This window comes from Hippocampus zosterae, chromosome 9 (genome assembly GCF_025434085.1).
Source record: "Hippocampus zosterae strain Florida chromosome 9, ASM2543408v3, whole genome shotgun sequence".
Classification (NCBI taxonomy): domain Eukaryota; kingdom Metazoa; phylum Chordata; class Actinopteri; order Syngnathiformes; family Syngnathidae; genus Hippocampus; species Hippocampus zosterae.
The window spans coordinates 18,853,546-18,877,107 of NC_067459.1; the positions used below are offsets into that span (position 1 = coordinate 18,853,546).

General features: G+C 44.0%; 2 protein-coding genes across 7 annotated transcripts in view; one reads left to right on the plus strand and one right to left on the minus strand.

Annotated features, from left to right (window-relative positions):
- Window positions 1-535: 535 nt before the first annotated feature.
- On the minus strand, window positions 536-3,991 carry tmem183a (transmembrane protein 183A). The gene is made up of 8 exons (XM_052076893.1): window positions 3,765-3,991; window positions 3,417-3,506; window positions 3,158-3,328; window positions 2,930-3,080; window positions 2,567-2,747; window positions 1,989-2,069; window positions 1,759-1,911; window positions 536-1,566 (listed from the first exon to the last, which is right to left on the minus strand). Exons 1-8 carry the CDS (start codon window positions 3,826-3,828, stop codon window positions 1,387-1,389), a joined length of 1,071 nt encoding a protein of 356 aa, XP_051932853.1. The 5' UTR covers window positions 3,829-3,991; the 3' UTR covers window positions 536-1,386.
- A 1,011-nt stretch (window positions 3,992-5,002) lies between these two features.
- Window positions 5,003-23,562, plus strand: part of ppfia4 (PTPRF interacting protein alpha 4) — a 49,512-nt gene continuing 30,952 nt past the window's right edge. For 5 of the 6 annotated variants that reach the window (XM_052076840.1, XM_052076843.1, XM_052076844.1 and 2 more), the window contains exons 1-2: window positions 5,003-5,340; window positions 5,503-5,794. In XM_052076840.1, the coding sequence (XP_051932800.1) occupies window positions 5,537-5,794 (258 nt within the window). In that variant the 5' untranslated portion in view covers window positions 5,003-5,340; window positions 5,503-5,536. The remainder of the gene's footprint in view (window positions 5,341-5,502; window positions 5,795-23,562) is intronic. The other variant, XM_052076841.1, reaches the window with a different exon arrangement.

A 23,562-nucleotide genomic window follows, 5' to 3' on the forward strand; every position in this document is an offset into this window, starting at 1 on the left:
TCAGGTCACCTTGACAATTTCGTGAGTTGACATATGTGTGTGTATTTATATATCCACTGTATATGTCTCCCATAATCGCCCTCTCTCTGTGTATAATCTCTATACATACATACATGCCTGCAGACGGGTATTGACAAATTCTAATTATGTCCTTGTATATGCAGTTATTTCAAAACGTTGGACATTTCTAAAGAGTCCCAAGCTTTTCAAATAGTGTACAAGTAGTGCGTTATATGTACTACTTACAAATATGTTTTTAAATTCAGCAGACCATGGTGTAACAATTGTTGGGTAAAGCACATACCATACTGATAACCATTTGGTGTGTCTGGGAACTGGAAAATGCTCTCTTCTTCCCACTCCTTTTCCTACCAAGTCTTAATTTTGATCGTTATGTTTTGGTTGTTTTGTTAATGTTGACCGCTGCCTGAAATGAATAAATTAAATGAAATTATCATGGAAATTGGATGTGATCACAATACCACGTGTCACCACATGAGGGAAGTGTGCTGTTTCAAACAAACTACAGTCAGTATGGCATTCAAAGGGGAAGTTTGCTTTTTATTCATTTCAAGACAATTAATGTTAGAGTAACTAGTTGATCCCCAACTAAAACACGCAATTGGCATCTGCCAAATGTTTGTCTCTACGAGTCTTCAAAGCACATTATCAGATGAAGAGATGCCACGTTTTATTAAAGCTGCTAAACAATTCAGATTGAATCCTTTTCTGAGGTAGCGTCTTCCCTCCACTGCACATTATGATCAAGTACAGCAGACCCATGTACGATTTGACATTCAATACGCTTAACACAAGGGCAGTTATTACAGTGGTCGAAGGAAGGGATTCAATTCACACAAAGTCAAGTTTTTTTTCCAGTGTGTGTATGTAAGTGTAAAGCCAAGAAACATGAAAAGATAAACAGCGATGTAAATGTTCTCACTGGCCACTTATCACACAATACATTGTGAGTTTATGATTAAATTATCTGATTAAATCAATATATGGTTATCACTATCAGGATGTGGACAGGGACAGTTTTTATGGTTTAAAAATAAAAATTGTGTGCATGCATTCACATAACTTAACAGAATTTGCTGAAGCGGTCATCAAGTGGCCATGTATTATGATTATCTATTAAAAAAGCAGGCAGCGGAGGGAGGACTTTGCATCCCTCTCACGTTATCTTTTGTGGCTTTCTGCACGACTCGCCAGTGATCGATTTGAAGGGAGTTTTGGGAAGGCCATTTTTATCGACCAATAAATGCTCAGTTTGTGTAAGTCAGGAGGTTGGAACAAATTTCTCTTGGCCGAGCAGCAAGCAAACGGTGAGGATTGTGGATGTGACGCTCTGCTGTAGTCGCAGTTAGAGCGAGCCATTTATGTTTACTGGGACAAAGGGTACTGCGGATGCCACCAGTCCACAAGCCTCACACTGTGTACAGGATCCAGCACAACCTGTGTGCCGCCATGATCGCCTCTTTTCTTCCCTCTTCGGATCGGCGAGTCCTGGAACACGAGACGAACGCGGTGATGGCGCATGTCCGTGCTGACGTTGATGGTGAACTACAACGACAGCACAGAGAGCAATGACCGTCAAAGGCGATGGGGGGAAAGAAATCAGAATAAATGATCAAGATAAATGTCATGTTAGGGTGTGGTAACATCTTGCCATGTTTCAGTAGTCTATGTTCAAATGGCAACTGCAAAATCTAAATCTTGCAGTAAGTATAAAAATGGAGAGGTTATCAGACTGACCAAGGTAAGAGTCATGCCCATGACCACAGGGGTGAAGATGAAGTTGAACGTTGACACTTGAAGCATGTAACAGTCAGAGTCCGAATTTGTGTGGACCTCTTCATACTGTTCGGGCGTCCGCAAGGACTTTGCATGTCCGTTCTTTGTGTTTCCCTGCTCGGGAGCAAAAATGATGATTAGGTAAACTATTAAGCATTAGTGCAGTAGCCGTTTTGGAAAAAGACAACTACCTGCTTTAAAAACTTGAAGTTGAACTCCCACAATCCTTCTGGTCGAGTCCCAGTCAACTTTTTTATCCAGAACAATAAGCACTGCAGAAGAAAACTAAGTCAGACATTCACTCCAACGAGATACAGTCCGTGCCAAGCCTTGTCCTTTGCTTCCACAGTCGAACCAAGAACTCACAAAACAATATTGTTAGGACTTGACACCTCTAAATCTGCCGCTGTGCATAAAAGCCTTGCGAGACCTCAACTTCAGCTCAGTGAGTACCTGAAAAAACGGACTGCACAGGTATTTGCTTTTAATTTGCCTTTTTTTGTGATGTCACCAGATAGCAGGGGTGGCAAAGAGGAGAAATATGAGTTATAAATGTCAATGTACTGTAACTCAATGTGATTCAAGGTCCATGCCTCCGTCCTGGCTACAGTTATATCGTACAAGATGGTAAAAACTGATCATAGATGATTTCTATTTTAAGAGATTGAGCACAAAAAATATCCAGTTGAACTAGAAACAGAAAACTGAAACATCTGCAGGAAAAAAAGGTCTTAATCATATCTGAGAGCAGGGTTACAGGGTAGTTTACCTTGGAATTGAGCAAAGTTGTAGGTGTAGATTCTGGCATGGTTGGAATTTTGGAGACACGCGAGCTGAACGGCTCATACAAATGGAAAAGGGAGCGAATCACACGGGCCCTGAGACTGCACATCTTGTCAATGCAATCAGGCTGCAGACGAAACGGCAGGTCAACATCGATCCTGTAATGCCTTTGAATGGGAGAAATGATGGGAGGGAGTAAAAAAAATATATATATATGTCAGGTATGTTATACTTGAACTGCAACGCAACCGCTATTTTGGAAACACTTTTTGGGCCAACCTCAATAACAATCAGCCACTTTAAACAGCAAATATGTAACATAAAATTCACGGGGTAAAATTAACCTCACCTTCTGTATAGCCTGGTCCAAAAAACTGCAGTGCATGTGACCATCCATGCATTTCTACAGATTAGTGAGAATCTGCAAACGTCTTCTGGTCGAATATAAGAAGAAAGCACAAGCCAGATGTCCACTGGATACTCCTGTCCGTCACTGCTCTCTAGAAGGACACATATTGTATTTATTTAAAACAAAGCTGCTTCTCACTTGTTCTTCATCAATGCTGTCATATCATACCCTTTCTCCTCTTGTTCTTCTTCTTGTGGATCACTTTAGGTTCACTGTCGCCATCTTCTTCTGCGTCAAAGTCATCGCTGCTGTCCAAACCATCTATTTTGACGGTCCCAGCAGAGGAGAGAACCGCTTCTACAGTACCCTGAGATGCTTCCAGGCTACATAATAATTTGACTGAAAGGTAAAGGGCTCAAGTTAATCAGTTAAGTAAATCAGACACAAAACCTGAAGAAATTGCGTGCAGCAGTCATTGTTGAATTACCTTCTTTTTCAATTGCATTTGCAACAGCCTTTTTCACCCTACCAGACTTCACAACGGCCGGATCGGCATCAGCGTAATCAGCCACAGTCACTGAAGTGGGAAAAAGTGCATGATCATGCAGCATTTATCTTTAAGAGAACATGCACAACACCTCTGGCTTATTTAACCTGCGAGCTATTTGAAACCTAGGGCAGTATGGAAGAGATATGGTATTTTGTATTATTAATATAATTAATTGATGGTTTTAGAACGTTCTGAAGCTGTCACGCCATTTTTTATTAACCAGAGTTGTTGCAGGGAACTGCTAGCTTGTTGGCTAATGAAAAAGTGAACACAAACTCGACCGACCTGATTCCGAGCAAACGTCCCCAGCCCGAAATTTCAGCCGTTTTCGGTTCCCTTTCTTGGGCATGTCGACACTAATGTTCTGTGGACGCTTAACGTGGCTGTGAATCCAGCCATGGCTCTATGGCAAGCTGGGATTCAGAAAAAGAAAAAAGAATGAGAGAGATATTGAAAATTACCCCGCCAGGATCTTCAGCCATCATGGAATGACGTTATGGCTAACATCGCGAGAGTAGAATTGTCTAATTCAGGAAGTAGTGTTGGTCGGATTTATATATGAATGGACCGTCAATTGTCACATCGCGGCTGAAGTCAGAGCGCAACCATTTTACGTTGCCAATGTTCTTGACGACTTGTTATTTTTTTCACAGAAAACGCAGTTATTATTGCGTGTTTTATGCTATGATCAACATATGGAGAAATAAAAGCCCCGGAAAGAACGAACTTCACTGTTTGCATCGAACATTGAGCGAAAATTATCTCAGTAACGTGAATTGTGACTGACAGAGGTTCTTTTGACGTTTCCCATCGAATTTTTCACCTGGTGGGCCTAGCTTTTCAAAAGAAAATGCGTCAAACTCAGGCTTGGCGGCCAGCTGCGTTCCAAAACATCATTTTACGTGACCCGCAAAAGCAAATCTTGTGCATCAATTTCCAGGATTCTCGTTCAAATCTACCAAAATTTCAAATGGATATATGCAATATGATTTAATGCGGGTACAAATCTGAGCTCATGGCCTTCTTCTTCCGTTCCATAACTTTAGCCTAAATGAGCTGTTTTATTGTATTTTCTGGTTGGGTTGTAGCAAAGAAAGCACTGTGAGGCTATTGACATTTTTCCCCCACAAAGCTGTATAATTTGTGAAGTATATGGCACACGCCAGAGCAGTTAAAACCTAAGAAGGCTTGTAATATCGTTTTATGTCTCCCATTACAAAAGCATGGCGAGATCTCATTTTCATTGGAGATCCTGCAGGGAGCGCTGCGCGTCCAAGTGTGCAAACATGTACAATCGTAATGAGCGTGTGCCTGCGTGGTGGTGATGGAGCGACTGGGTCATAATCATGCAAATAGCGCTGCACAAGTATACGTTCACCCGTGAAGCGGAAGAAAAACACGACCTTGTGAGTGTACATCATATGAGGGAGACGGGCGACAATTGCAGATGTGTCTGTGTTAAGGGGGATGGTGGCGTGCGTGTGTGTGTGTGTGTGGGGGGGGGGGGGGGGGTCTATGGGGATAGAAGCAGAGAAGGCGGATGCAAATAAGACTCTCTGACACGCGCACACACATACATAGACGTTGACTGTCTCCAAGAGCAGATCAGACGTTCTGTCACGGATCTATTCTGGCATTTTGGAATTCTTTCGTACTATGATCCCCGCCGTGCTCGCGGACACCGCCCCTCCGAACGGCCGCGCGCCTAAGCTGTCAATCACGTCACGCCGGGCTTGGTACATGTGAGCGAGAGAGTGCATGGCGCGCCGGCTTGGGCGGATCTGCACACGGGGAGAAACGACGGTGGTGAACGAGGATGAAAGGTCGCCAGTTTTCGCATCATTTCGATCACTCTGAATAGGTAAGAATATGGTGCACTATTGGAAGAACACGCATGACGCGCGAAACAGTAAGTGGCGCGTTTGCACGTTGCCTTTTTTTTTTTTTTTTGCTCATGGCCTTCAATCAGTTGAGATGCGTTGGTTAGTTTATATGTAACACACACAACGGTCTTGAACGACAGTTCGCATCGCCCCTGTACATCCAGCGCAGCAGAGATGATGTGCGAGGTGATGCCGACCATCAGCGAGGGGGACTCGGCCGGTCCCCCGAGAGGAGCCGGCAGCGTCCCGAATGGCTCCGAGCAGGAGGCCAACTTCGAGCAGCTGATGGTCAACATGCTGGACGAGAGGGACAAGCTACTCGAGTCCCTCAGGGAGACACAGGAAACCCTCATCCAGTCGCAGACCAAACTGCAGGGGGCGCTGCACGAGAGGGACGTGCTGCAGCGTCAGATCAACGCGGCCCTGCCTCAGGTGAGGAGCAGCCGGTCTTTGGAGGGGCACAGATTCCATACATTTATATTGCGCTTGTTATTTGATACTCTGTGGTAGCCTGCTTGGCTTAGGCAACAGTCGGTTCATTGTGGTTGGTGAATGCAAGGCGTTTATAGATTCGCACATACTGTGAAGAAAGATCACGTCATGGTAGCCTTGTTTCCAAAGCATTGTGTGAAAGACTTGGGACTCGTGATCTTCAAGTTGTATGAAAATAGGTCAGAGTAAGTGAGCGGAGTCCTTCTACAGAGACCTTGCACATATTTGACTTTCCAGTGGTCGCTCACGACTGGGTTACGTCAAAATATGTTAGAAATGTAAGTTAGATGTATTGGCGAACGCAGGTCCCAGTCTTCTGAATTTGCGAGTTAAAAGACCCCAAAATGATGGCCCACATTGGCAAGTGCACGAATGCAGATGTGATGTTTTAAACATTGTTTTAGAATGTGTGCCACATACTGTGCCGGATTCACACTGTTCATGAAAACAGATTTCTGTACCACTGCAAACTGCAACCACAATAATGAACAAGGCGAATCAAGACCATCCTGCCGAGTGTCAATCAAAATTGAACATTATAGTCTTTGTAAGCATATCTTGAATTGGATGTCAATATTCCCTTGTAATGATGATGATGATATTATGGCTGTTTGGTGTATACGGTGCTTCTCTTTCAATATCTTATTTTGTGAGTTGACCTGTGAGAAAAACACATTTACAGTTTGGGTCTTCAACTGAAACGCTTTGGAAAACCTTGCATCAGTAAGAGTCTTACCCAGCAGTAATTGGGCAAATAAAGCTTGTTCACATTGTAATAATTTCAACCAATGAGTCCAAGTACTTGTCATATGTCAGATAAATCAACTGAGTGCAGCAATTAAGGAGTGAAAAACAGTTTCCCCGCCTGTGAGTTACTTCTTGTGATGTTCCCGATGTAGGTCGTGACTGGCATCGAGCTTAATGGGTTGCTGTTTTTCAGCTCTTGATCTTGATCAGCCATCCTCGACTAAGAAAAGTCGAAAAGTGGAGTTGTGACTATCACGGCCTGAACCACATTATGCTTGGAAACCCCGCAGAGAAGAGGCCAAGGCCCACCTTATCATTAATATGATTGAAACGGCCTCACGTGGTGACCTGTCTACTTCTCAGGGCCGTTTATGTACTTATGGCAACCTGGAATATCTTTTGACGATAGCCCGTGAGTGTGTGTTTGAGTGAAAGGGAGCTGAATTAGCGATGTCGCAGCCACTTTGCATGGCGACAATAAGGCCTCAGCACATAATACTGTGTTATCCTCTCCGACTATCAGGTCTAAATGCGTGGCGTGATGTCACACCGAGCACGATGGTGTGCTGCATGCATGTGTGTTGGTGTGAGAGAGAGAGAGAGAGAGAGAGCCATGCTGGAGATGACAGCATCGTTGCAGTCGCTTGTGGGAGAAACATGGCTGCTTGCTAGTGTACATCGCCTTGGGCTACTTGCTTCCACACATACACTTATGTGTCACGTGTTTTTTTTATGTATGTGTGGCCGTGTGTGTGTGTGAGAGAGAAACAGAGAGAGAGAGAGAGAGAGAGAGCTCGGATGGCAATAGCCTGTCATGCCTGTTTTCCAATCTTGCTTGAGCGTAATGTGTAATTGTAGCTATAATTCAAGTATTAGTAATACTGTCATGCACCTCAGGGACATTACACACACATTATGACTGGCCTGCTTGACTATAAGCTGACTGCGCGCACACACGTGCAGGTTTTTCACACACACCAGTTGTCCTGAATGGAAATGATGCAGTGGGCTAAGCCAGTTTCTCAAACTCAGGTTCAGAAGATAAATTGAGTCAAAGCTCAAGGGTCAATTTTTATTGGGCTGTGGATTGTCCGAATAAAATACTGTAAGAAGCCATCGTATTGATCATCAAGCAGGTACACGTTTTATTCCAGGATTTGCTGTGCTTATTTGAAGAATGACGTCTGGCCTCAATACACTTCTATAGTGTAAAACACACACAAACAATAAAAAAAGGAGGAGTGAATCAAAGCTTTGGATGCACTGCATGTGTTAGAGCAGCATTGTGCTCTTTGCTGGAGCCAACGATTCTATGAAGCCCCCCGGTCGGAAGTGTCTCAATCGTTTTTTTTTTCTTTTCCATGTTCACTTCCCTCTGTTCGGAAGGCGGTGTAGCTCATGCATGAGGACAGTATGAGCATTGGCAGGACAGCGTTGCTATTCCTCAAACCAAACACTTTGTCCTCTGCTGATTTTGCCAGACAAACATTTGTCTTCAAACATGCATCATCTACACCTACTTTATCTGCGAGTGTGTGTGTATGTGTGTGTTTGTGTGATTTGACAGTTCTGGGCCAGTGTGCTCCCAAAGAGTCAGGAAACACTGAAGACAGAACAATGTACAGGCACAAAAACATAGGGGAAGAAAATGTCTGGTTAAATCAATGATGATGTTCATCGAAACTGAGCATATTGTTTTGTGATGTCTAAATTTGTGATACGGCTCTCAATAAATTCTGCACCTCATGTTCACTGACTGAATTCAACGAGTCAGTGAGCGCCACGCTAAACGTCATTGTTCTTTTCAGAAAAGGAGGAGAATGTATGTGAGGAATAGCAATTATAATAGCAATAGCATTGCTCTGTTCTCTTATGCTCATTCATTCATCCAATCATGCATTTTTTTTCTGCTTGGCTCTCGACGAAGGCGGATGCTTTTTGCACTGCTCCTCCTGCCCTCACCCCATCCTTTCCGTGCTCGCCACTTAGTCCTTGTGCTGTCTTTGTCTAACTTTTTTCCTAGCCTCCTACCGTATTTTTCATCCGAAGAACTAAACATGGAATTAGTTGGCTGGACTCTTGATGTAATCGACAAAAAAAATTTCGACGAAAAGAGCGGGTAGTGGGGAGCCTGCTTGCCCTCCGGGGACACTTGCTGCCGGATACGCCCTGGATCCATGGAGAAAGTGGAGACCGGTGTGCCTAGCAGTACTGTCCGTACTGTCTCAGAACAATGAGAAAGACATGCTAATCATGATTTCAGCATGCCTTATTGAGTTATTTATTCATTCATTCATCATTCATCTTCCGTACCGCTTGATCCTCACTAGGGTCGCGGGGGTGCTGGAGCCTATCCCAGCTGTCTCCGGGCAGTAGGCGGAGGACACCCTGAATCGGTTGCCAGCCAATCGCAGGGCGCACATAGACCAACCATCCACGCTCACACTCACACCTAGGGACAATTCAGAGTGTTCAATCAGCCTGCCATGCATATTTTTGGAATGTGGGAGGAAACCGGAGCACCCGGAGAAAACCCACGCAGGCCCGGGGAGAACATGCAAACTCCACACAGGGAGGCCGGAGCTGGAATCGAACCCGGTACCTCTGCACTGTGAAGCCGACGTGCTAACCACTGGACTACCGGGCCGCCTCCACGAATAGTAAGCGTTTTAATTCGAAAAAAAAAAACACGAAGGCGTTTTAACAGCAACAAAAAAACGACCATGTATAGTAAGAAAAAAGCACATTATGCAAGCTAGCCCCAATCCTGCTCTATTGAAATCAGGCTAAACAAATACTGTAGATATTAGACGTATAGCCCTATAATGTTTCATACACTGAACTGGTTTAGACAGTTAAAAATCATTTGGTTTTGCCCCTCCATAAAGTCAAAACTACTGTATTTAAATGTAAAATATTTCGACCAGCAAACCAATTGCTGTGATGCTGAGATTGAAGTTGCCACCCTTGCCCAGACCGACATGCATTTTTAATTTGGCCTTCATTCTGGTCTCAGCTACTGACCTGCATCTCTCATGATGTCAGTAGTGACTGTTACAAGGATAAAATCCGTCCACAGACAGACAGATTTATTAGTAAGCAGCAAATCAGCGCAACAATATTTCTTCCATTTATTCGTCCTATCGCCAATTACTATGCCGATAAATCTCAACTGAAACCCATGCTCTAAGGCCCTCACTTTTCCGAGCATTTGCGTGTTTTCAACTAAAAGATACTCTATTTCGGTAGGTTGTTTTCACAGCAAGCGCATCCCGAAACTGGAAACATTTGAAAACAAGCTTTGTAGCATTTCTGTGCTGAAAAAAAAATGAACAGTGAAAAAGGAAAAAAAATGTGAATGTATTCACTGGACAGCAGGCAAATGTCGGCATATTCCTTACAATTAAAACACCAACGGATCACCAGGCTGTTGTTTTTGTCCTTGTAGCGCTTCTCTAGCAAAATCAACATTTACGGAGTCCCGTTATTTTAAACTTGGAGGAAAAAAAAAACGGTTATGCTCCAGTTTTCCATGTGACTCGCCTTGCCTGTGTGTTACAGCGATTTCAGTCATTTTTGCGAACGGATAACGGGGATTGTTTTTACATTGTCGTCTAAACTTTTTTCTCGTCATTACCTTGAGCCATTAAAAGTGGTGCGAAAACTGTACACTGCTGCTAATGGGCGTACTGAATTGTTATTTCCATATACCTCACAATGGGAGGTAGACACTTTAACTTTGCAGTAATTTGATGCCCCCTATTATTTTGGAGTGTAGGTTATGAGGCATTCGCTGATTTTCAAGTGTGTAGCGCAGTGGGTAGCCTTGAGACAGAAATGAACAAGAACAGCAAGGCTGGTTATTGAGAAGTCTTGAATCCAGTTTTCACATTTAGGTGGGGTCAGTTGGGTCACTTTCTCACAGTGATGCAATTTGTTTTCCACTTGTATTATTAAAAAAAAAAAAGTCTTTCAAGTACGGTAGTATAGACTTTGGATCACTGGGTTTTTTCCCCTCCTGTTTCATTTTCATCTATAGTTAGTTACTTTGCCAAGCAACCTCAGAGTGATGACAAGGGAATCCTGCGGCCTCCTTGCCATTCGTTTTACGATGCCAAATTTTTCACGGTGAAGATTTCGGATGGAGGCTGTCCCGTTTTCACCTTTATTCCAAGAACGGCTAACCACATCCCAGCATGAGGTCTTATAAGGGTTATAAAAAGTTTCCAGTATTCAGCCATGTGTTTGTGTCTAGTGATGTTTGGACACCTGTTCCAGTCAGATGCAACACTGGCTATTTTTTGCCAGCATACAAATACACCAACGCACGCACACGCACACAATGGAGCCATTCCAAAACAGCAACCAACTCTTGTATTGAATTGTACTGGCCGGACATGCATTTGTGTACAAACTTTTATCCGTGTATCAATTTGATACTTATAGTTTTAGTTATGTACTATGATTATATTTTTTTGATACAGTGCCAGTATACGGGTATCTTCTGAAGAACAGTGCGCCTTGTCCCAACACATTCTTTCCATTTCGGTTTCAGGATTCAAGAGCCATTTTAACCAGGTTGTACTCTTCAGTTGCACTTAGCTCCTCAGGACTGTTGGGACTGGTTAACGTCTAAGAAAAGCAAGTCCTCAGTGCAAAAGGCATGAAAAGCATTTTTTTTGGTTATATTTACTTCATTATTTGCTTGTCTGGTGCTGGTTGGTGAAAACAATATGTTGCAAAATTGGGTGCTGCAGAGAATAACAAACGGTGGCTCAGTTTTGTTTACTTGAAACATTAAATAGGATTTACAAATAAGTTCCTTGGAGGAAAACAAGTGCATTGTTGTTTCCGTGATGATGCCAAATGGAATTAAAAAAACAAAAAACTAATAAAAACACCCCCAGAGCATAATATTTGTAAGATGGTTAGGCTGGTAAATGAGGTGCATTTATTTTGTACCTTATCTGTGCTCAGAGCGCACTGAGTCAAAGCTAATTCGAATTACGGCATTTTAGCCCTGATTTTCCATTTGCCGGTAGCGTTTTGAGCTGGCAGACAGGAGGCACATTGGCTCCGGCTGCGCTGACATGAGACGAGAGGCTCGCTGATGCGTCAGTGACACAATCCAGATGTCACAAGAGGTTTAGTATTTGGATCTGAAATGTTTAGGCCACCATAAATGACGATAAACCATATATTTTTTTGTAGTGTTCATTCTGAGTCACGTGGTTTTCAGGTTTAATATCAGCCTTGTTTTCTGGTGGGTGAAATTAGCGATTGGCTACTGTGAAGGAAATGCAATCGCGTATGTGTGTGTTGTATAAAATCCAATTAGCAGCCCTTTTTCCTCAATATCATAGTCACATAGCAGTCACAAAGTGGGCAGGTTCTTGAATAATGAGCGACGAATCTACGTCACAAAGCCGCCAAAATGAAATATGCATATTTCTGTCGAATATTATTGCAGCCAAACAACAAACTGCTTATTCTCATTATTACCATTAACAATTTTGTCTTTCATCGTTCTTACTGGAGGTAACTCCTTACATACTTCTCGGTCAACAGACATGTTTTCACATTTTATTTTTACAATCACGTTTTACTGGAGGGGAAAAAAAATAAAACATTGTCAACCGCATAAAGGCATTTAAAAAAAACACAATTTTTTTCGGAGTTGCAACGTGTTCACTTTGTGCGTGTGAAGTTTGCCCTCATCCATGCCAATGTTGAGCTGACGCCACGGGATCAAGTGTTAAAATGCGTGCGGCAGCGAGAAACCAAAGGCTTAAATCTAAATTGGCTCTGCAAAGAAATGCAGTTCTTACCATTGCAATAAGACTTTGTTTTGCTGTACATTATTATCCCGACTCTGTCATTTTAATTCCCATAGTAGTGCTGGCAGGCCGCTAACAGCTAGAAGCGACGTATGGCTAACTGGGAAACAAACAAGAAAAAAAACAAACACTTGTCGGTACCTGGGCAGGCTGCCAATACGGCTGACAAAAGTATTTTTTCTTTATAAATAGTGGTAACTGGATGGCATTATTTTCAAACACTCAGAGGAATAACATTTGGTGTATTTTGGGAAAACCAATTGAAACACTGACAAACAGAAGAGCCACGAGCTGCTCTCTGGGAGCCGAAGAGACACACGTTTGGGAGCCTCCGGCCACCCCCGTGAACTAACGTCATAGAAACATTCTCGGTTTCCGAATGTTACAACGCGTGATGGGTACGTCCGCATGCCCACAGCAAGTGTTGTTTACACATGATTGGTAGCGGCAGCGTGATAGGCCAATATTGGGGAGGGCGAGTGAAGTCACTTAAAAAAATGGACCCCATTCTCATTGGTGAGCTGCCGATGCCCAATCTTTTCGCTGTGTTACATAAGCCCCAAACAGGGGAATTTGGCTTGATGGAGAGCAAAGTGGAGCGTAAAGTGAGCAGCTGAATGCCACCAAGAAACCCTGTTAGAGGAGGAGAGGGAGGAAGCAAAAGAGAGAGATGGGACGGAACATGAGAAGTCAAGACAAAAGGACGTGAAAATGTTCTCAAGGGCCTTCTTGTGACGCTATCTGCATTTTCGTGGGGCTTTTTTCTACTGGTGTTTTAACTTGGAACATTTGATACTTCAATTCATCCATTTTGCGACCCGGTTATCCTCACAAGGGTCACAGTGGTGCTGGAGCCTATCCCAGCCGTCTTCAGGCACTAGGCGGCGTACACCCTGAACAGGTTGTCAGCCAATCGCAGGGCACACAGAGACGAACAACCATCCACGTTCACACTCACTACGCCTGCCATGCATGTTTTTGGAATGAGGGAGGAAACCGGAGTACCCGGAGAAAATCCACGCAGGCCACTTGTGAGCATATTGTAGTATTCTTTGTTTTGGGATGTGTGCCTTTAAGAGGTGTGGCCTTGTGAGGTATGTCAGGAGCAATGTGGCTGGTTCGTCCATGTGTGAGTAGCTGGGCGTGGGTAGTGGGCAACAGCAGCAATAATTCACGTTTTGTATTATTTCAGTGTTTGACTATTCAATAAAGGGCTGAAAGTGCACCCGCAACTGTGGCTCTTGTCGCCTACTTGAGTGAGCATTAAACTACCCCTACCATTGCTTTTCATTTCATTTGAGCGGGGAATAGCTGATGCTCAGTCACAACTTGCCTCGCAACTGGAAAAAAAAAAATCTACCAAATGACTCTCATAAATTGCAAAACTAAATATAAAGCCCATGAAATAGATAGCGGGGTGGCCCGGTAGTCCAGTGGTTAGCATGTCGGCTTCACAGTGCAGAGGTACCGGGTTCGATTCCAGCTCCGGCCTCCCTGTGTGGAGTTTGCATGTTCTCCCCGGGCCTGCGTGGGTTTTCTCCGGGTGCTCCGGTTTCCTCCCACATTCCAAAAACATGCACGGCAGGCTGATTGGACGCTCTAAATTGTCCCTCGGTGTGACTGTGGGTGTGGATGGTTGTTCGTCTCTGTGTGCCCTGCGATTAGCTGGCAACTGATTCAGGGTTTCCCCCGCCTACTGCCCGAAGACGGCTGGGATAGGCTCCAGCACCCCCCGCGACCCTAGTGAGGATCAAGCGGTACGGAAGATGAATGAATGAATGAATGAAATATAAAGCCCATGAAATAGATAGCGGGGCGGCCCGGTAGTCCAGTGGTTAGCATGTCGGCTTCACAGTGCAGAGGTACCGGGTTCGATTCCAGCTCTGGCCTCCCTGTGTGGAGTTTGCATGTTCTCCCAGGGCCTGCGTGGGTTTTCTCCGGGTGCTCCGGTTTCCTCCCACATTCCAAAAATATGCATGGCAGGCTGATTGAACACTCTAAATTGTCCCTAGGTGTGAGTGTGAGTGCGAATGGTTGTTCGTCTCTGTGTGCCCTGCGATTGGCTGGCAACTGATTCAGGGTGTCCCCCGCCTACTGCCCGAAGACGGCTGGGATAGGCTCCAGCACCCCCCGCGACCCTAGTGAGGCTCAAGCGGTTCGGAAAATGGATGGATGGATGGATGAAATAGATAGCGTATAGCATCTATGTACAGTTTCCTATTGCCCCAAGTAGTTTAACACATCCGGATGTAAATACCATGAAATTCATGCTAAATTCTGAAAATTCTGTCTGATATTCATCTTTTGATCTGAAACCCAAATGTCTTCAGTTTAACAACAAAAACAAAGGAATTGACTTTGACGTACTAATACTTTTGGAAGGGAGTGTACTGTACCTCCCGCAGCAGCAGCGGCAGCAGACTAACATCACACTCTTCTCTGGCGAGCATCTTGACAGCTTTACATAATGTGTCATTCTCTTCTTCTCGGCCGCTCGGCAGCTATAAAGTTTGATTCAAGATCTCCTTGGAGCGGTGTCTGACCAGGTTGCACAGCTTTTAGCCCCCTCTGGGAACTAATGGATTATAATTGTGCATCGCTATCACCGCCACGCTGCCCTCTCACACCACGGCTTCGGCGCGCCATCTTTTACTAGCATCCATCCTTCGCTCCTTCCGTCCCCGCGCCAGTGCCATCTGGCTCTCGGCACCAAGGCACATTTAGCTCAGCGGGGAGCCAATTTGTCCCCTCTGCATCATGGGAGATCAAGTGGGGACTGCGAGAGAATGAGAAAGATATACAATTTAGATTTAGAAAGGATGAGCGGTAAGACTAAGTTTGAAAGGAAATCGAATCAAAATGGTCTTAGTATGAGACTATGAGTACTTTAGAGACGCATACACAATGTCAAGTCAAGTAAAGTCAAGTGTATTTATAGAGCACTTTCAAACAGCCATCGCTGCATACAAAGTGCTGTACATGGAGCGATTTAACATAAACAATAAACAGTAAGACAAATCGGTAATAAAGGCGGTAGAAAGCACCAAACAGTAAAATCAAGAACAAATCTAAGTCACGCTGAGTCGAATGCCATAGAATACAAGTGAGTTTTGAGGAGGGCATGCACATACGTACATGTGTGGACATCTTCAAGACTATTTTATTTTTTTTGCAACCAGCATAGACAGAGTGTGACATCAGAGGCTAAGGTCCGTAGCTGAACCGTTAAAGGGATTTAAAGAAATTCATAATGCTAAATGCACTCTATGAAATACAGTTTGTCAGCCACAAAGCACTCTCCGCGAGCTCCCATTCGGCTACCTCACACGCACACGACCACACAACACTTTCTGAGAGCGTGACTCGCAAGTAAAAGAGATGATTTGGGAGAAGGAGAAGGACACAGAGTTACAACACAGAGTTTGGCTCGTTAACGAAAGGCTGACATTCAACATGTTTCTTGTCTTGTGTGTGACTTCTGCCGTGTTATATTCAATTATGACTTTTCCATGTGGCATCACTCGTGACAACCCCGCGCGCCCCCCCCCACACCCTCCCCAAAATGTATTCATATATATTTTAAAACTCGTTAATCTGTAATCCAGTACTTCTAAAATTGTCAGTCAGGTTGAGGTTTTTACGTTCACACATCAATAGTAACGTCTACAGCTGGTCCAGAATGCCGCTGCTCTCCTCTTGACTGGTACTCGTAAGAGGGAGCACATAACTCCTACTCTGACATCCCTTGACTGGCTCCCTGTAGAGTTCTTTTTAAGATCCTATTATTTGTTTTCAAATCTTTAAATGGCCTCACTAGACCTTACCTCTCTGAGCCTCTCCGCTCCTACACAGGTCTGCGGACCAGACATTATTCGGAGGTACCAAGAACTAAGCAAAGGCTCAGAGGGGATCGAGCCTTTTCCATTTCTGGTCCCTCTGTTTTGTATTCTGCGGCATTTGACTCCACGTGACTCAGACTTGATCTCGGTTAGACCGTTTTGTGCTTTTATTGTTGTATATATGATATTCATACAGCACTTTGTGTCCAGCGATGGTTGTTCTAAAGTGCTGGATAAATACAGTTGAGTTGAGACTCCACTGGAGAGCAAGGAATGCGATTTCGACAAGTCAAAAGCCATCATTGCTAAATTGCCCAGACTGTGTGCACCTGGCTCGAAACATCCTTCACACACAGCCGCACGGGGATAAACGTGCACGATGACTTCTGCTTGCACACGAAAGCCGCCTCTCCTGATGCGAATGAGAAATTAGCCACTTGAAAGCAGCGTCATGGCCGGCCACACACCAAATGTATCCGTGTCCTGAGGGTCGTCTGTGATAAACACAAGGTGACATGCTCTGACAAAAGCCACGCTCCGGTTTTATTTCAAGATCTGAATGCAATCTTGCAGAGGTGTACACTCGAGTCGTTTGAATTGACTCGAGTCAGAAGCAAAAGGGGAGAGTTTGCACACTTTGGCTCTCCTTATATCCACTCTCGTGTCTTGGCTTTTCTCGCTCTCTGCTTTATCAGCGGCGTTCACCGTTAGCGTCCGCGCCGAGAAGCCTATTAGTTAGCTATCCGTCTATCAGATAAAGCTTCGTATCTCTCCGCTCGCTCGCGCGGCCTCGCTGCGACTCCACAAAGGTGGGCAGTGTGCGCTCGTGTGCGAACGTGCGCAAAGATGTCCTTTAGCGATCGCGCGTGTGCAACGAATAGACCCAAATCAGCTCATTAAACTAAGCGCCGTGTCTCCGTGGCCTGAGAGCATGATTTTTAAATGAATGTGTGTGTGTTTTTGGAACAAGGTAACATAAGTGACTGCACTGTACCACCGCTGGCGTCAGCTTTTAATTCTTGTTCTCGCCTGAAATCACATGTTTTGATTGTATGAAGAAGTGGCGTTCACTCGATAAGATTGGGGGTCAGTAAGCATTGCAGTGCCCCATTAGATGACTGGGGGGGCTTTGAATTGAAATGCGTCAATGCATGCCGAGCTGCCTTCCGCTCCCTCTACAGCTGCCACTGTCTTGTCCTGCCCTCAATAACTCACTCCTCCCACTGCCCTTTCATTAGCTTGGCCCTTACGCTCCCTTTTGGACCAAAACATACTCGTTGCATGTCAAATGGCGTGATTTGATCACCTCAGAACTGGAAATTGAAAATCGACCTTGTACCAGTGGGAGTATGCGGGTGTTGTTTTTTTAATTTTTTTTTCCTGTCAGATTTCAGTCCGTGTGCTGCCATGTCAATCTGATCCAACTAAAGACCTTCGGAGTCAGTCGCAAGGGCCGTCATTTACAGTGTATTCACAATGGGACGGTTTTTGATCAATCAGATTTCAAGTTCACCTTCATTCATTCATTGTGCCTACAAAAAATGTCCAAATGTTTCCCTCCTCAAGTGTATTCAAAGATGAATTGTTTTACTTCATTATATTATGAAGTAGTGGAGGTCTTCTTGTTACGGCAGTTACCGTAACAAAATGTACTGTACAAGTCGAGGTTTCATCATTGTGAATCAAGCTTTTTTGTTTTTTGTCGCGTGTAGTTATGGTTTTGACATGTAAACCCAAATGATGAATGACGAGTTTTGACACTAGAGGCCGGTAAAACTGTTTGTGCAGATATTATTACAGTACATTGATTTGAAAGGGGGATGGGGGGGAAAAAAAAGAGTGAAGACAATTTACTGTATTGGTATTTTAGCAAGAAACATGAAGTCGATGAACATAATTTGATTTTGTGGGCCCCACAAAATTATGCGGTGGGCCATATCGGGGCCCTTGGGCCTTGAATTTGATAGCTGTGCTATAGCGTAATACCGTTAGGTTAATTTATTTATTTTTTGGTATCTTACCTTGTTTGTAAGGTTTATTAATTGATTGTTCCAAATTGTGACCGTTTTAGGGCATTGACTAATCACGATGAACCATGACTTGGCTGCAGACGCCCTTTTGATTCTGTCTCAATCAATTTGTGGCCCGAACAATTTAACTAAGCAGACCTCGGTATTAGGCTGCTCAAAAAAAAAAAAAAAAGAAAGAGGACAGAACATTTAGTGATTTTCAAGCAAGCGCATTTGACCGAGAATTCACAGCGGCAACAAGAAGATGCGCTACCCAAATTGCAGCCACTCTGCCCCAACGTGTCAGAGAGGCTTGTCCACTCGTCTCTGCATGTGAATCTCTTTCGATTTTGACTCCATCAATGCGTCCACTTGAAAATGAAGACCGGGCAAAAGGCAACTGTGAATGAGGTGACGGAGGAGGGGCCTGTAGTTATGTTACATAAAGGTCACTTGAAGCTGTGCGGCTTCCATTCCACGATGGCAGCGCCCGCCCCTTCGATCGCAACCCCTTTGCGCACACACTTCCGCTGCCATCTTCCATTACTCCTCCTCATCCATATCCAGTTTCCACTTGCACCCTTTTTGTCATTGTGGCTTGTTTGGTTTTGCCTCCTCAAGGGTGATCGACAGTTTCTGCGCTTCTCGGCTCTGCGTGGACCGACATCACTGCGTCTTGTGTCACTCGGCACTTGCGTGAGAAGAGTAATGGGGGGAGGGGGGAGGGGCGCTCTTGTTTGCCAACCTCCTTAAAGAGGGTGCTTTAAGTCCATCCAGTTAGGCTGATATTGAGCATTTAAAGCGACAATCTCTGGGGGAGAACCCGACAGCTCTGCATGCGTCAGTCAATTTTCTTTTATCAAATCTGCGCTTTTTGTCCAGACATGAAACATTAGCGTGTGATCAAGAAGGAGAAGAGCTACCCTTGCTTCCAGAGTCAAATAATGGTCATTAGTTTTGTGTATGCGTGTGTGTTTGTGCCAAGTCAGCAAACTTAGTAAAGGTCTATTCCATCATCTGTCATTGTTGGCAGGTTATTTTTTAATCCCCTCATTTGTCGTGATCAACTCTTCTTTCCTCTCCGTCTCAAATGACACCGACTTATGTTGTTGTCTAACACACAAGCAGGCAAGATCCAGTCGGAGCATGTTTAATGCTGACCCAGTGGGATACAAGTCCCTTCAGCATCCCCCCCCCCCCCCCCAAGGGCACCGTGGGGTGGGCTCCCGCAATCACACACATTTAGCACACACAATACACGACAAATCATCCAACATCGCGCCACTTGCGACATCAAACTGTCAAGTCAATCAGGCTCCATCAGTCGATCTACGTCTGCGTGTGCCGACTCAGACCTTTCCCTTCCCACCTCAACCTCTCGAGGCTAGGCACATTTGGTCTCCATAGAAACGGGACGATGGGGGTGAATGTTGACTTCCTGACACCTTCTGTCTCACGGGATGCCAACTGTCAGCAACACCGAAGTGCGTGCGTGCGCAGTTCATTTAAACACGACGTCACGTGATGAGGTAACGACCCAAAACAAATGTCTGTTTTCAAGATGTTTGGCTTTCTAAGCATTTGTTTTTGTTTTTATCCATTGTGTGTGTGTGTGTGTGTGTGCGCCGCTTCAACCTCGGTGGTTGGTTCTGATCGGCTGCCAAAGCGGAGCCGCTCAGTGTGTTAGTGGGTCTGGCTGAAGATCAGTGTGAAGGAATTCCCTGTTCAATGCGGTAGGAGGGATGAAAGCCATACTTAACAAAAGGGAAGAATGAAAAGCTTCTGTACCGGTTTGTTTCATTTGTCTCACTAGGTGAGCGAGGCAGGAAAATTAACTCCGACTTAAATGGCGGTCATCCGCTTTTGCTTCAACAGCTCGAGATGGCTAACAAGGAGGCCGTTGTCTCGTGTATGAGCCAGTTGCGGTCGTATTTACAATTGTGTTGGACTGACGCTTTGGCATTGAAAAGTAAAATACTGCTGACTACTGTATAATAACTACTAATATACTACTGTATAATAACTACTGTATATAGAACCAAAAAAAAAATTAAACGAAAAACATTGGTTTTAGCTATAGAGCAGCACCAAAACGGTAAAATCTTGCAATTTGTAAAAAATTTCACTAACGTTTCTGTTTACAGTGACATAACACGTCATCATTGATGATGTCATGAGAGACCGCTGAATATCACGTGATTATGCCACGCCTACTTCAAAAGAAGTTTGTTCTGCTATCTCTGTGTGGTTTGTCGTTCTTCTGCTTTATTTGGCTTTTTGGAAACAACAATCCCCAGATAAAGAGAGGTACAAATGTGACAAGGGAAGAAAAACAGCGACGCGGAGTAAAGGGGACTCGCATTCCGCTAAAGCAGGGGTGCCCATTAGGTAGATCCTGATCTACCGGTAGATCTAAGACAGGTCCCAAGTAGATCCGAGGAGTGTCGAGAAGAAAAAAACAAACAAACAACCATTTGTGTGTCTTTGTACATGTTATTAATATATTTTTTGTGTTAATATACACTGCACACTAATCATATTATCAGTCTCATTTTCACTAAAAAATATTTTTAAATTAAAATAAAGCAGGTAAATCTTAAATTTACGTTGGCGCGTGATTACGTCACCGGAAGTTGTTAGTGCTCAGCAGTTTGCAATTGCAGCTTGTGATCAGAGCTGTTGCGCTCTCTCTTTTATCGTCATGATTCTCATTCAGAGTTTGCTTCGTGTACAATTCACCAAGGGCACGAGCAAAGAATAGGAATCCAGGTGGGCCCAGGGAAGCACTTTAAAACGGTACGTGTGAGCTACGATAGTTAACAGGCTGCAAAAGTGCGTAGCATGCCTCCGTTTCAGGCTGTTTCTCATCATGGCGTGCATGCGTGTGTGCGTGTGTGTGTGTGTGTGTGTGTGCGCGCGTGCGGGTGCGCATGCACGCACTGGTAAGGGTAGATCCCAGGAGGTTAGTTGATCGAAAAGTAGATCTTCGATCCAAGAAGTTTGGGCACCCCTGCGCTAAAGGTTCACTGTCATCCGACGCATCGTCAAAGCCTTTTTTTTTGCTATGAATAGTGATCAGATCAAAGGTCGACCAGGGTTCTTTAAACTGTCAGTTCTCTACTGTGAGATGTATTATATTGTATAGATAAAGAAGTAAAACAGAAAAGGTTATGTTGATCAACAGATAAATTGTTGAAAGGCTCTTAATAAAAAAAATTAAAATATCAAAAAATATATAAATAAATAAATAAAAAAGAAAGTGCCCTAAATCACTTCGCTTCGCTAGGAGGCGGTATGGGAAGGGTGTTCTGTACGGTAAATGAAATTTTAACACACTCGATAAATAGGAGAAAAAGTACGAGAGATTAATTGAAGACAATGAAGGATAAAAAGGGAAGTTTGAGTCTCTGCCTCACTAGATACCACACCTACAGTTGCCATGGTAATTGCACCTTGGCAGCGGGCAACATTGTATGTGTGTGTGGGAAGGGGGGGTGTCTGTGTCCTCGTGAGTGGTGTTCCTGGATGACATCATACAGTAGCTTGCTGAGAGGTTCGACTGCAAGCATCTACAATATTTATAGACCCCCCCCCCCCCCCCCAGTACAGATGAGCTCACTCCATCACTGTGTGACTGGCCAGGCTTGGCATACACACGACAAGCAAAGTGGCACACGCAAGTTACCACGCAAGCCAGGCCACACCCAAACATGCTAGCCAAGCTTTGCATGATTTCAGGTGGATCATGCCTATGTCAATGCATCCCGGCAAACAGTTTGGTGCATTTGGCATGAGAGCACGCACACACACACACACACACACCCACACACACACACACACACACACACACACACACACACACACACACACACACAAACACACAGTGTTTTTTAAAGCATTTATATACCCAGGGAAAATGAGCTGCCACTGCATGAGTCAGAAGGAGAAAGACTGGTTCTTAGTTAGGGATTAAACCAGCGGGAAAATAAGGGACTGGGACAGTGACCGCGCACACACACACACATTTATGCAAACACACGCGCACTGAAATGACCTCGTTCCCCCTAAACATGTGCATACTACTCGCACAGGCTTTAAATCCTCATTTCTCAAAATAAGCAAATTCATCTCCAGGGAGAGCGAGAGAGAGAGTGCATGTGTGCGGCATCCATCACCAGATCACAAGGACCCAGATGATTTATTTATGAAATGTGATTTTTCTTCTGCTGCTCTCTTGCCCTATAACTCACATGCACGCACGCCCACACGCAAACACACACACAGCTCTAAAAAAAAAAAATGACTCGCCTGTAATCTGGTTCATAGTATGACGGCCATACTGTGCGTCTGTGTGGTTGTGCCGCAAAACCTAATGCATCCCCTCTAGTCAAATAGTAGGCCCCACTATAATAGACATCATGACCCAAAAAAATTGCTGGATGAGTCGTGCATCTGAGCACACTTATTTTATCTTCAAGAAAAACAGGTGGTGTCATTGTCACAAGGTGGCAAATTGATTTTCCAGTGACTGAGAGGTGGCACCTGTAAAGCTGAAGCTTATGGAAGAATGACATTCGGGAACAAAAATGCTTGAACCATTTTCAATGCTGACTTGAGAGAATTAATGATTGGGGGGGGATTGCAAGAAAAAAATTTATGTCCACTGACAACAAAAGAGCATCCTTTGCTGGAGGGATGGATAAGAAATAAGTTTGTGACGAGTTGGACAAAAAGCTTTTAGAGTGAATATATTACATAAAGGACAAACACAACCAAGTCGTGTCCAGAATTTTTTTTAACGCAAGCAATAGAATCCATATATATATATATATATATATATATATATATATATATATATAATGTCATTGTTATAATGCATACATTTATATTTTAGTATACAAAGTATGTAATTTTAGACAAGCAATAATTTATATGATCAAAAAACATACTCTAATTTTATTTAAAATATGAATCAAGGTCTCCCTTCTAATAAATGTCCTCGAACAGACACCTGGTCCTCTTTGCAGTTGACCACGGGTGAAGCAATGGCACATATGCATTCCATTTATCTAAACGTATACAACTATGTATTCATATGAAATGTGGAGTTGTGCGTCTTCTCTGCGTGAGGAGCGTCCCAGTTTAATATGCATCCCTGCTTTTGGCTTTAATATTTGAGTCAGACGTCCCACTCTGTGTATACATGCACGCGCGCAGGCACACACATTTCCTGAGCAATACAAAGAATATTTTAGGAACCTGTGTGTGATAGGAAG

What these genes read in the sequence shown, in the direction of transcription:
- tmem183a (XM_052076893.1), bottom strand. Translation starts at nt 3,828, where the DNA reads ATGCCCAAGAAAGGGAACCGAAAACGGCTGAAATTTCGGGCTGGGGAC. An exon ending in GGACGTTTGCTCGGAATCAG is followed by an intron (nt 3,507 to 3,764) that starts GTCGGTCGAGTT and finishes TTCCCACTTCAG; the next exon opens with TGACTGTGGCTGATTACGCT. An exon ending in CAACTTTGCTCAATTCCAAG is followed by an intron (nt 2,070 to 2,566) that starts GTAAACTACCCT and finishes TTTCTTCTGCAG; the next exon opens with TGCTTATTGTTCTGGATAAA.